This window comes from Rhipicephalus sanguineus, chromosome 7 (genome assembly GCF_013339695.2).
Source record: "Rhipicephalus sanguineus isolate Rsan-2018 chromosome 7, BIME_Rsan_1.4, whole genome shotgun sequence".
Lineage (NCBI taxonomy): Eukaryota > Metazoa > Arthropoda > Arachnida > Ixodida > Ixodidae > Rhipicephalus > Rhipicephalus sanguineus.
The window spans coordinates 160092258-160106521 of NC_051182.1; the positions used below are offsets into that span (position 1 = coordinate 160092258).

General features: G+C 45.8%; 1 protein-coding gene across 1 annotated transcript in view; it reads left to right on the forward strand.

Moving 5' to 3' along the window:
- Positions 1-5084: 5084 nt before the first annotated feature.
- LOC119400413 (voltage-dependent calcium channel gamma-7 subunit) overlaps positions 5085-14264 on the forward strand; it is a 66869-nt gene continuing 57689 nt past the window's right edge. The window contains exon 1 of the mRNA XM_037667435.2: positions 5085-5571. Within this exon, the coding sequence (XP_037523363.1) occupies positions 5364-5571 (208 nt within the window). The 5' untranslated portion in view covers positions 5085-5363. The remainder of the gene's footprint in view (positions 5572-14264) is intronic.

The following is a 14264-nucleotide window of genomic DNA, read 5'->3' on the forward strand; positions in this document are numbered from 1 at the left end:
TGCATGCGTTAGAGAAAAACTGGCAGGGTCCCTTATGCATTCGCCTAAGACGACTCGAAAATAAAAACCGTCTTTTCTTTTTCTTCTTAGTCGATGTATTGATCCTGCCCCGCCCTCCTCCAAAAGGTTTGAACACCTAACGTGCTTTTGCACTCCTCCAAGATCAGAGGCATTGCGAGCTTTCTGCTCCTCATCTGGTTGTGCACTGCCTCCGGGATCGGTCCACCTTTGGCCAAGCGACGATGTCACGTGATGACGTCACCATGTGACGTTATGTGACGTCCTGATGACGTCACGTGGGGACGTCATACGTGATGATGACCTTTTGCTTAACTTGTGTTGACGCCGACGGTCAATTTTCGCGTCTGATGGGGCATCTGAGGCTTCCGCCTTTAAAATATTATGGCAGCTTCGCGCGAGTGGTGCCAAGCCTGAAGGAAGAGCGGAGCCTTTCTTGTTTCTCTTTATTTCTCCTGTTTCTTGTATCTGTTTTTTTTTATCTGTTCCTTTCTATTTCTTACTTTCTCGGTCTATTTCTTTCTCTTTCTCGATGTTTCTATATTTATTTCTCTTTCTTCCCTTTCTCTCTCTCTCTATTTATCGCTTCCTCTTTCTTTGTATCTCTATCTTTCTATTTCTTTGTTTCTCTCTCTCTCTCTTTCTCTCTCTGTCAATGTTTATCTGTCTTTTTATCTTTTTACCTCATTATTCCCTTTATTTCTCTCGTATTTCTCTCTTCCTCTTTTTTTCTATCGTTTTTCTTTCTCTATTTTCTATCTCTTTCTTTCTTTCTCTTTTTCACCTGTTGATTTTCGTTAGACACTCGCACCTGCTGTGCACGGTACTGGGGCCTGCCCAATTCCTGTGACGCATACCCCCCTGAGGAGTTTTGCATGACGAAGCACAAATTACCGATAGCTTACACAACTTCACTGTAAAGAGGATGAAGAGAGAACGTGCCTATTCGTGATGATGATGCTTATTGGCAGCTTAAACAGCTGTTAAATGAACTGTAGCCCTATAAGGTAAAAGCCCGTACCGAGTAGTGAGCAGCAAAAATTTTCCTCGCGAGCGAAAGCTATAGTGGCATCGATAAAAACGACGTAGTCTGTTCAGGAAGGGAAATGCGAGCGCGCGGTAAAAGAAAAAAAAATCCCCAACCAGTGGGCAGACATCGAGCGGAGCGTGTCCACCACTTATCAGCGTAGAAGAAGACAGCGTTCGGTCGTCACAATCGATGCTGGCCGCCAGCCTTAATGATTCCGCTTAGGGCGCGTGCCATGGTCGTGGTCGCCTTCGCTCGAAACATCGAGCAAGTGTGAGCGCCGTGCCATACTGGGGCCGCACCGATAAGGACGTTCCAAAAACACCCGTCGCCCTCCCGGCTGCTCCTTCTCTGGCGTCTTGATCTTTCTCGCGTATTTTTCTCTTTTTTGATATCTTCCTTGTTTTTCTTACTGTGTAAGCGTGTGGGCTGTCAGTTCGGTCCTTTTTGTCATTTATTGAAAAGCGCGTTTAAAATTTTGCGTTCACTAACTTAATCTTCTAATTTTTATACCTTGCTCTGTTCATTCCTTCATTTATTCATTCATTCGTTAATTAGTTTGAATTAATTAATTCGTTCGTTCATTACCTGCCGCAGTTATCTAGAGGTTATGGTGCTCGACTGCTCACCCGAAGGTCGCAGGATCGAATCCCGGCCGCGGCGGCCGCATTTCGATGGAGGTGAGATGCTAGAGGTCCGTGTGCTTAGATTTAGGTGCACCTTAAAGAACAGCAGGTAGTAAAAATTTTTGGAGCCCTCCACTACGGCGTCCCTCATGATCATATCATGGTTTTGAGACGTAAAATCCCAGATATTATTATCATTCATTCGCATCACCGATAAGAACGTTCCAAAAACACTGGTCGTCCTCCCCCCGTCTTCTCCTTCACTGACGTCTTCGCTCTTTTTCGTTTTCCTTTTTTTTTGTCTTCATTGTTTTGCTTTCTGCGTAAGAGTGTGTGCTGTTAGTTCGGTCTTCTTTATCACTTGTTTCAATTTGTTTTCATTCACTAACTTAAACATACGTTTATTTAGATACCTTGGTCTGTTCATTCATTCCTTCATTCATTCGTTCACTTGTTCGTTGACCTGTTCCTGCGTACTGATAAGCCACCAAATGGTTCACATGGGCAATTTGGTGCACTTCAGTAATCCTATAAATATATATTATTTATTTATATTTATTTTCAATACCGCCAGTCTCTTTCCGAGACCATAGTTGGTGGGCGTACAGGTTGGACAGGCAGGTGCAACAAAACAAAAACAGGAATCCAATGCGGTGCTCAAAAAGGTATAGAGTGTAAGTTTCTTAATAATAATTGTCAATCAGTATACAAATGTACACATGAAAATCATATACAGAAATATAAAAATCAATATACAAATATACAATACACAATTATGGACGTAATAATAATGATAATAACATATATATATATATATATATATATATATATATATATATATATATATATATATATATATATATATATATATATATATATATATATATATATATATATATATATATATATATATATATATATATATATATATATATATATATATATATATATATATATATCCTTTTTCCTCATGTGAATCGTCACTATTGGAAGCATATCAGAGGCCAAGTGCTCAGTGAAGAGTGTTTTCTGGTTTGCTGTAACTTGCCTGCGTAGCACTTGGTATGCAGCTTTATTAGCCACATTATCAAGGAAACTAAGCTAAATGAACAACAGTAAAGGCAGTGTGAAGGGACAATACATGAATAAACACACTGTGTCCTTTCTGAGCAAACAGCTAATTAATACAGCTTTGAAATATTACCGAAAAATATTTCTACAAAAAGCAATAAAGTAAAAAAAGTAACGCTGATAACTAATACAACAACAGAACGACCCTAATGTTTATAGTTACCAATAAAATTAACCCGAAACATTAAAATACAAGAAGAAACGACAGACGTGGCCAAGATCCTCCCATTATATCGTTTCTTCTTCTGTCCTGTTTCCGTATTTTTCGCGTCAGTTTTATTGGCCAGTACGTTAATCCAACTTGCCCAATCTACTGTCCTTTTAAATGTTCCTAAACTTCACCATCACTCAGGTTTAGACAAAACACATAAATTTCGCGTTGTTATTCTGAGTTATTCACTCATACTTACGAGCTTAGGAGTGCATTGCGTGGGAACACGCAATCACTTTTGCATACATTTTCGAAATGAAGCGAACTTGCTGGATATAGCTGCTTCGAACATAGCCTCCAAATTCTGGATGAAACCAAGCGAGAAAGAAAAGTTGGAACTTGGAGGTTTTGCTTTTTTTTCTCGCGATAAAATCTAGGGAAAGGTAGGGTGATTAAGGTGATAGAAAGATATAAGCTTTGCTCGTGTGAATAGCCAAGAGACAACACAAATCGAAGAAATTATTATTACGCTTAAACTAAGAGCCGCCACATGTTCTAAGAAGCTTTTCCTATGCGTGATTTTTAATACAATGAAATATAATTTGCAGTGGCAAACCTGCTGCGTAATTTAAGCTCGTGACATTTTAAACAAGCTTCTCCTCAGCATGACACATGGTGCAGTGAAGTATGATTTACAGGAGAGAAGAAAAAAGTGTAAGCTATGGTCAATTGTTTTAGTAAGCTTCTCCTCAGTATGATACTTAGTGCAGTGAAGTGTGATTTACAGGAGCACAAATGCTGCATAATTTTTACTCGCCAAGCTTCTCCTCAGCGTTACAGTTTGAGCAGCGAAGTATGATTTACAGGAGAAAACTTGACCAATTTTGTGGGAAAATTATCGAAAACAAGGACAATATATCCAGGTAAAATGTCTACTAATGAGATTCCTGGGCTCCACTTCACATCACATTAAGCTGTTGCCTAACACTACCACTAACAAGCTGGTATATCCAGATGCTCATTAATCTTTAGCCCTGGGTCCACGAGAACAATTGCTCGTCTGTTCGAACTTTTCGAAGCTCAGTTTTCGCCCCCTGGCATCGACTACACATCCCCCACTATAGTTGTAATTAAGGTCACATTCTCCCATTTGGTCTATGTCAGTGCATACGGTGCATACAGTTCAACTGCTTGCGCCGTTCCATTCGCCCAAACTTGCACTACGACGTGCTGCCCGTCCCTAACCCTGCCACCCCTTTATCCCAAATACAAACGGGGTGCAGCCCTTCTCCCGTCCACGCCGGCGAGCTAACGTGTGCGAGGCGTTGATGAACGAAGAGCAGCAGCGACAGGCAGGCTGGGAAGGGGCTACCGGCGTGGTTCTTTCCACCACTGAGGTGATACGAAGGCCCCCTAGTGGCAGCCGTAGAGTTAGTCCCCCTGCCGCGAAGCAGCGGAGAAACCATTCCTGTCATCCGTGCCGCTACATACGTTCATACTGTTAGGTAATCAGGGGCCGTGCGCGCCCTCTATGAGAGGCGAAACGGTTGAGTCGCACTCTGATAGTTGTGCCTACGTAATGAAATCACTCTTCTTGGAATAAAACTTGCAGAAGTACCGTTTATAATGCCTCTCGTCTGTAATTTCCGTACACGTTTATTATACCGGTCTCACACGGTGCACTGCTGATCGCGATTAAGCCCGATCCTGAATAAATTGTTCAACATTGATTGGCTCCCTTCTGCAGCATGCGTAAAGAAGCCAATCGTGATCGAGAAATTCGATCCGGATCAGGCCCGATAACGATCAAAAGTGACCGCTTTAACACTCGTGTTGGAGTAAGGAGTTAAAGACTCGACCACCGACAGGCGGCGGTGCTATCCTTATACCCCGTAATCCGGGCTCCAGCTGAGGGCTCCAGATATCGACGGAAGGAGCTTGAGCACAGAGAGGAGGGGACTTGTTTCGTTTCGCAATCCCTCGGCGGTGCGCCCGCGATCGAACCCGGGAGGGACGGCGGGAGCGGCGGCGGCGGCGCCTTGGTCGACTCTCCTCCGCGGCTAGCGGCGGCGGCCTACGAGCCGGCGCGGCCCAGCAACGTCAAGCGGCGGCGGCGTCGACGTCTCGACGAGCAGCAGCAGCAGCAAGCTCGTCAGGAGGCGTCGCAGGACGCGGCGCGGTGGCGGCGCGTGGCGCGGATACGGACTGCGCTGCCTCGGCGGTGGATGTTCGGCGCTGCAGTCTCGCGGCCGCCGCGGCTGCTCCGCTGCCGCCCGCCCGCGGCGGTCGCTGGCGACGAGGCAGCTCGACGGGTAGCGTGCTCGCCGAGCCGTTCGCCTGGCCCAGCAGCCTGCATGGCCGTCCCCCCTTGGGCACCAGCGGGGGAGCGGGATCGCCGCGGCCGGCCGCCATGTCTCGCCTCAGCGTGCGCGCGTTGCGGGTGCTGACGCCCGCGTCGGCGCTGGCCTCGCTCGTGGCGAACGCCATCGCGCTCTGCTCCAACAGCTGGCTGCACAGCACCGAGCTCATGCCCAACCCGAGCTACAACGGCTCAGGGGACCGCGAGCAGCTAGCCAAGAACACCGTGTCCGGGCTCTGGAAGATCTGCTTCAACGAACGTGAGCTCTCTTCTCCTCCTCTCCCCCGGTCTCACTCTCTCCCTCCTTCTTCCTTGAATCCCTTCTCCCCAGAACTAGTTCCCCCAGAGAGCTAGTAGGCATTCTAGGATACTTTGAAACGGCCAATTTACACGCGCACGGACGTTCCTTTCCTAGCGGCACGGATGTAAAGGTGGCCACCGATAAGCGAAGCCAGGCTCGCCACTCAGAAGGCGAGGCCAACGAGGCCCGATTACGCTGTCGCGTTTTACTCTTGAGGCGAAGCTCAAGTGCACTCCGTGCCTTTTTTATTCACAGAAAATTTTATTTTTGCAACTAAAGAGGTAAAGGAGACTCTTTGCCTCCTACGCGGTGGTCTAGTCGTTATGGTGCTCGACTACTAACCAAAAGGTTGTGGGATTGAATCCCGGCCGCGGCGGCCGCTTTCCGATGCAGGCGAAAATGCTTGGCGCCCGTGTGCTTAGATTTAGGTTCACGTTAAAGAACCCCAGGTGGTCTAAAATTTCCGGAGCCCTCCACTACGGCGTCCCTCACAACCACATCGTGGTTTTTGGACGTTAAGCCCCAGCGATTATCATTATCTTCTCCCCGTCTCCCTCCCTCCTCTTTCTTCTTCAAATCCCTTCTTCGCTCAGAAGGCAAGGCTAGTAGGATGTTGTTGTTTTTTATTCGCAGTGTAATTCAAAGCAGTGGACACGGGTTTGCCTATTACAAGGGCTAACTAAAGGCGCGGGCAGCGATCACACTTCGTAGTCTTCCTTTTCTCTCTTAGCCAAGACTTGTGTCCCCTACCTTCATTCCAGTAGAAACTTTAATTGTGCAACAAGAGGTAGAGGAGACTCCTTACTTCATACACTTAGGATCAATACTTGACTATGTTCGCGTTATTTGGGGACCCGGTTCAGAAGTATCTCGCAGAAAAGATAGAAAAAGGTTCAAAACTGGGCAGCCCCGATTTGTCAGCGATAACTTCAACCCCTTCGCTGGTATATCGGGAATAAAGGCTACGTTAGGCAGGGAAACACTACAGTCTAGAAGACGGGAAACGTTCCTCACTTTCGAATCCCGAGAACCGGGTCAGGCTTTACGGTGAGGCGTACTGGTACGAGAGGCCTTCCCCCCACCTTTACGGCTGCCGCCGGTGGAATCGCTGAGTGCGCGGGTTACGCCCTCCTACACAGGTATATATACCTGTTTCAGACGCACACACGCACACGCGCGTAAAAGTGGAGCCTGCCCCTTTTTACCACGACGGCCGAGACTCGACTTTTTTTTTTTTCACCCTCCTTTCGAAACGACGGTGGTGCTGCATGAGAGGTGCGTTCGACTGTGCCTTCGCTCTCAGATGCAGTTTTGCGATCTAGCTACCTCTTTTTTCCTTGTGCGGTTAGCGATTAGAAGGCACAACGATTCCGACGCTAGTTGCTTCTTCTCACGTGTTGCAGACACTAAGATGTTAGGAGGGCAGAAAGCAGGAGTGTGGAGGCAATAAATGATACTTTAATGCCTCGTCATCCACTGCTCTACGTACTCCTAACCACCACAGGGCACGGAATAGTGTTGCAATGTTTCACGTTTGGGAGGAATTGGTAATACCATGCAACAAATTATTGTGCGTGTTTTTTGCTTATATTTCTAGTCTTATCCGTGTGAAAAGCATTTTTTGAAGCTTGCTTCTTCGCTCATCGTTGGAACGTACCGCGCACACCCTTTGCCCCTTCCGCACATTCCATGGTTGCCTACTTTGCCTTTATTGTATTCTATGCTAACAGCAAATGTTTATCGAGAAAGAGCGATATGGTTTAGTGAAATGCTGGAGATGTCAGCCTGGCTGTTTGCCTGTCATGCTAGTTCAGGTACTGGGTGAAGGATTATGATATATGCAATGATAAACGCACAACAGCACAAACACGCATGCACACAGATTACACTGTTTACTGATTTAACGTTTTTGGGCGTGTTGGTATGTCATACTGAGGCTTATTGCACACGAAAGACACGGACAAAGAAAGGCGCTACACACAGGCACTAACTTGCAACAATGTTTATTTCTAAAACAGGGAACCACATATATAGGCAACATCGTTTTACAACCATCATCAGTAGGTGCAGTTTGCAATACTCAACAATCTTTACGTAGATAGGCTAACTCCTTGCAGGAGAGGGCAGTCGATGTCTTGGAAACACAGTTATCCTATAGCCTATGAATCAATTCAGGCCTAGATTATTTCGCGGTTTAACTGACCTATGCTGGTAATAATAATTAAGCAATATTGAAAAATTGGCATGGACGTGGTAGGAGCATCGTCACCTGCACTGCCACCTGAATTACTGCAATGCCTGCAGTGGGCATCGAGGAACGCATCCCCTTTTTGTCTTCTTTCACGTCGTAGCGGTGTTCCTTTGCCCACATCTTAGTTTCCTCATCTTAATTATTCTGGGAAAAATCGATGGTGTTCCACTAGAAGGGCAGAAATATCGATGCCGAGTTCCCCCACTGAACTTTTACTTACGCAGGTCTGGTGTGGTGCAGTCAGCTTTATGCCTGTATTGCAGCGAGAGTGAATCTCTGCACCATTTTTCTTTAACATGCAGGTTGTTCACAAATCAAAGAAAAAGATTTCTAGACGAACCCCTCCTGATGATGGGCTTAAATTCATCACTTCCGGTGGTTCTTTCCTTCGGTGATACCGCACTGGGTTTTGGCCACAGGAACATTTGCGATGCCATATGTGATTTTCTACGTGGGACAAAACGAATTTAATGTTAAGTTTATCTATTTTGCCCTTATTTTTCAACTATATCGGCTTGTCTAATTTTTTCCCACTTGATTATACCAACGAGTTACTTGGTAAGCTATACATTTCTAAACATATTTAGGTTATAAAGCAATTTTATCGCTAAAATAAGGTACCGCCCGCTTCATGACCAATCCCCCGCGGTGGGTTGCGTCAAGTTACTAAGAAACAACCAACCTTTAAACGCACATTTAGGCATCGTCCACTTTGACCCACTAATTCTTGCCACGTGTTAATGGAAGGTTTTCGAAATAAACGTTGTAGCAAGCTAGCGCCTGCATGTGTCTCTTCTTTCTTAGTCTGTGTTTTTCGTGCGCTATAAAAAACAAAAAAAAAGTTTCCTCGAGGCCTGTGGGCCGCAAGAACTTCAACAGCGCTTTAGTGGCGCGTAACACACAGGTGGTACTTCGCCATGGGCCGAGAATATGCCGCAGTTCTCAGCTGGATTCCCGTGGGTTCTGTACTGTTTCCTTTAGTACAGGCTTGTTTCTCCGCTGTTTTAAAATAAACAATCAAAATCCGTGGTTGATGCCCCGTATAGGCTACATTTACCACGTTGCAATCGCGAATACCTCTTGTTATCTTTCCGTTTACTGTCGCATCATCGCGTGTTTGACCCTCAGTATGCGGCAAAAATCCCCAATGGTTCAAATGATCTTCGGTTACAACATAAGAAAAAAATGCCAGCTCCACCCGTAGTCATCGCTGTCCCTCCCACAGATAATTTGTAGCGGTGTGCGAATAGTCAAATTTCACCTCGAATTGAATTCGAATCAAATAGTGCCGAATAGTGGCCAAAAATGTCTAATATCGAATCGAATATAGAATACAAATGATTTTATTGAAATCTGAAAGAAAGAACAATGGTAATGTTGTGCTTCATCGTCATGAGTGCTCCAGGCCCAAAAATATTCGGGCACGCGTCCACAGCAGCGTTTTAACTGCGCGCCGGAACAATGGGAGTTTGTGAACGAGTGGTGCGGGGCGGCAGTGGCGACTGCACAGCGTGAACAAGTTTTCACATGTCAAGCCAATCACAGAGGGTTTCCCGGGCCAAAATCGGGACGTTTTACGGCGCTTGCACTATACGCGACCGAACTACGCAAGAAGTCCGTGCCTTCGTTTCGGGAGCGAAGTTGTGAAGGGCTTGAAAGTTTTCTCGTGGGTTCTTTCACGTATGTAAATGACATAATCTCATTTAAAATAAACATGCTCTCGCTTCTGAACCTGGATATCGGTGAAAATTTTAACGAAAGGCCTACTGTAACGACTTTAGTGTTGGTTTAGGCACCCCACCATAACCAAGTTGCACCATTGGCCTTTGTCGCGCTTTAGATATTCGCCATGTGGAATTATTCGAAACTTCGAATACTAGCTATTCGAAAGTGGAATCGAATTATTCGACTAGGTATTATTCGATTCGAATTCAACGATGAATGAACTTTATTTAGTTAGTAGAAAGATCCCCCTCCCCCTTTCAGAAGGGAGGACCCAACCTAGACGTCGGCCATGATCCCGTGGGCCCTGGCAGCATCTTCGGCCTGCCGTACTAAGCGTGCTTGTAATTGTGAGTCGGAGCTGAGCAGCGCGGCCTTCCACCCGCGCCCGTCTGTGAATTCGCCCCTCATGGGAGCCTCCGGGCACGCCCAGAGCATGTGGCTCAAGTCCGCCCTGTTATTGCAAAATTTCCGGATTAAGTTCCGGCGCGCAGTGGTTCATCTAAAGTAGAATATTCACACACCTCTAATAATTTGCATAAATGCTCCATCCAGTACATAGAGTTTCATACAATAACCTAGAGAGGAAACTGGCGCTGCGATCGTTCACCCACCATGGGAATGATGGGAAGTGCAAGCTTCGGATTGGATTTCGTGAGCTAGCGAACTGTTTACGGATCTTTTCCTACAGTTTCAGTTTCGTTCTTTGCGAAGCGTGGGCAGTGGGGTGCGTTGCAAAGCACTCAAGCAGTGCCTTTGTTGTTCAAAGAGGCTGAAAACCGCTAGGTTTCTTGGTTTGCTGCCACGTTGAAGCTTTACAGGTTGTATTTGACAGTTTTAGCAAAGCTTTGTGCACTCACCGCTGCGCATAGATGTAGGGTCCCATGCCAGTGCAGGAAATTGCATAAAGTTCACGTTTGTTTGATAAGCTGGTCTTGTCAAAACTCGTTCAGATCGGCTACAAAACGACGGCGAAGCTAAGTAGACGCACCGTCACGCTCTTCTGACTTGACTTCACAACAAAATGAGAGATGCGTTGGGGGCAGACCACTTGGAGAGACGCACCTGGCATCGCAGCAGATGATACGTTAAGTGTTTCTCACTCAATATGCTACTGTTATTTCCATAAATAGAAAATACGTACTTTCGAGAAAGACAAGCGCGTTTGTTTTAAGTGTTGTAAAAACAATAATTCATTATATTTTGATGCCAAATCTGGAACGCAATTGCAGAGTAATGCATACCCAAGTGGTTGAATTTGTTCGGGTTTCAGTTCCATCTCACGGTCACGCAAACTTTTTGCAATAAGTCATGCAGCACATCGTGCATTTATTTTCAAGACGTCAAGCCCTTACCGAGCGTTTCAGGTAGTCGACTTCCCCATACATACGCACGTTGGTGTCGCTGGTTTTAGGGCAGAAACTTGAACTTTCTGGTAAATTTTGTCAGGGCTGAACTCGGCTGAACTTGGTGTGTTAGGTGGTAACGACGAACCTTTAACTCTTTGAATGCGTAGTGTTTACATTAGCCGAGGAGAAATTACTTGCGGTTCGAGCGGAAACCAGCTAGCACGACTGTCATTCACAGGTGAAGGGCAGGCGCGTCCAATTTTTTTTAAACCTCCTTGGGCGCGTCGCGGTTTTCTGGGCGGAGCTGACATTTTTTTCTTAGGTTTTGGCCGAGTGTAGTCAAGGTTTTTCAAACGCGTTTTCCAATCTTGCATAAAACACACTTCGGAAACGATACAATGGCTTTGTCGTCCGGAACGCTCCCTGTTGCCATTCAACGCAATGCGCGTCGACTGTTGCTGTGGTGGTTCCCCAATAATCATCTGTTGCTCTCTAAAAATAATAATAATAAAAGAAGTTTGCGTGTTACTCATCCCGGTGTGTCCTGACTTGTCACTTATATACCAATATTTAAAGACATGATAGTATATATAAAGGTGCTATGAGGGCTAATTGGTATGAATTCATGACTGTTCGGGCTTCCGGGAACTAACGAAATGACAATGAAACCCGAAGGTCGCGGGATCGAATCCCAGCCGCGGCGGCTGCATTTTCTATGGAGGCGAAAATGTTTGAGGCCCGTGTACTTAGATTTAGGTGCACGTTAAAGAACCCCAGGTGGTCGAAATTTCCGGAGCCCTCCACTACGGCGTCTCTCATAATCATATCGTGGTTTTGGGACGTTAAACCCCAGATATTATTATTATTAAATGACAATGAAAAAAAAAAGACACACATGGGGTGTCTTTAGAGCGACACTAAAGCGAAACAATGAATCGGTTTAAGCTGATAAACCATACTCTAAAAACACTAATGAAGTTAAGTTCACCGTCATAGGCATATAATGAGAGAAAATCAAGGTAAGAGTTTCATTTTTAAATTTCGCGCCGAAATCCCCACGCGTGAAGTCACCGATTTCAAAGAGAATTTTTCGTATTTTGGCCATAATGAATCAACTAAACGCATTGAAACTTAGTATGTTAATTTTCTGACACCCTCAGAAGACAATGTACTTAATTTTTACCGATTGGGAACTACATAGGCCCTAATAGGCGCCGTCAAAATCTATGAGGTCACCGCGATTGGTTCGGGAATTGCAAGGTGGCGTCGCCACCCGCATTATCTTTTTGTGAGTTTTCTAGCTTACCAAGCGTCTTCTCGCGACAAGCTCGGTGATATTGGTATTGTGGAATAGTATTTCACTAATACGAGAAAAATCGTTTTCCTCTTTATTGACCATTAAAGAAACACCTTAGCTCTCTTTTCGAGATCATTACACTCCCTTCGTACAGTGACACACGAATATTGACACACATTACTCACGCTTTCGTCATATCCTTTGAGCTAAAAATTCAATTGATGTTGCACTCTTGAAACACAACAAGGCGAAAGCCTGGCCGCACTCATTTAAGACAAATGAGCCCAACGAGCGAGCACAGTGTTCGCGGATCTAAACGCGACAATTTAGGGCTAAGCAACGCGCGTACTTTCATAATTTCAGAGAGAAGGGAATTTTTAGGGCTCGTTTTTTTTTTTTTGATACAACCTTAATGGAAACCAACGGATAATGAAGCCAAGGAAAGTATAAGGGACGTTAATCATACTGTTTTTTTAAGTATATTGTAGTAATAATGATATACATGTCAAGAAAGTAATGTAGAGCTTCGGGCGCATTATTCGAAAGTTGCAGGTTCGGTCCCTGCCGGCGGCAAGTTGTCTTTTCGTCTACTTTACTTTCTTCACATCTATATCATAATAACTACAATACACTTAGAAAGACAGCCCAATTAACATCCCATATACCGTCCTCAACTTCATTATCAATTGGTTTACATTAAGGTTGTTTCATAATTATCGGGGTTTTAAGTCCCAGAACCACGATAGGATCATGAAGGACGCCGTAGTGGAGGGCTCCGGAAATTTCGACCACCTGGAGTTCTTTAACGTTCACCTAATTCTAAGTACACGGGACTCTAGCATTTCGCCTCGACCAAAATGCGGCCGCCGTGGTGGGAATTCGATCCCGCGAACTTTGGAAACACACGCACTTTCGTTTCCACCGTCTTCGGTTCGCGTCATATCGACGAAAGTTCGACCCCAATTTTCATATCAGAGCCAACATTGCTATCCTATAAGTAGACAGATTCATAAGGACGCTACGTGGTTATTTCGAGCAATCGAGATTACCAGGGGAGCGATTCTCGATGCGTCCATCCAACGGACACGCCCATTTCGGCGGAGCATATTCAGTTACTCGAGAAAGCGGCCAGCCATGACGTCATCAGGTTCTTGACCACGTCGACGCACCGAACCCGCACAACACACTCCCAGAGTAAGAAGAAAGAAAGCGCACGAAGTGTGTAGTCACAGAACACCTTAACAAACTTTACAAGTCTGTCCTTGCATATGAGCGTGTCCCAGGTGCTTGAGAACGATGCAGGGAATGTATACCGACATTCACAGGTGCGCTAGACGGGAGGCAGCGTTAGACCTCATTCGAGGGACAACACGCTCACAGTATCAGAGTTCATGTACGGCCTCCGAGATTCGCGCGGTCAATAAGCGGATCTCTCTAAGCGGCGTCCGTTGCGTCGATGGACACTGCATCCCTTTCAGTTGTGTCGAGTTGTGAAAGCTCCGTGACGTCAAATGACGTTGCCGAAGAAGAACCGGAAACAGGGGTCGCGCTGCTCGCCGAGCTCTAGCCAATCAGCGGCGGTCGAAATCGAGAATAGCTCCCAGGTCTCGCCTAATTTCGTTAATTCTTTTAATATCGAGACATGTAAGGCTCAGAAAGGCTGTAAGGCCTCAGAAATTTTATCCCATGCGATCCTGTATCGCTTCCTTTGGTTCCTGTGTGCACTGGATACTCTACTCCGGGAGAGCTGCATATACCGTCCCTTTAAAGGGCCCCTAAACCACCCAGAGGTCGAAATTTAGTTGTGGCGTTGCAGTTGTGCACGAGTCTATAGCGAACGCTGGCGGAGCTGCACGCGTTTTCTCGTTTCGCTCTTTTCTTCGCTAGGCTGCGTTCCTCGGCTCGTCTGTCCACCTATCCGAATGCCCTTCCTCTGCGTCCAAGGTGTAAACGCAAGAAGCGCGCGCATCTGCTAGCAGAAAACAGGCTCTTGCTCAAGACGTCACCTATTCATACAGGTCACGTCATGACA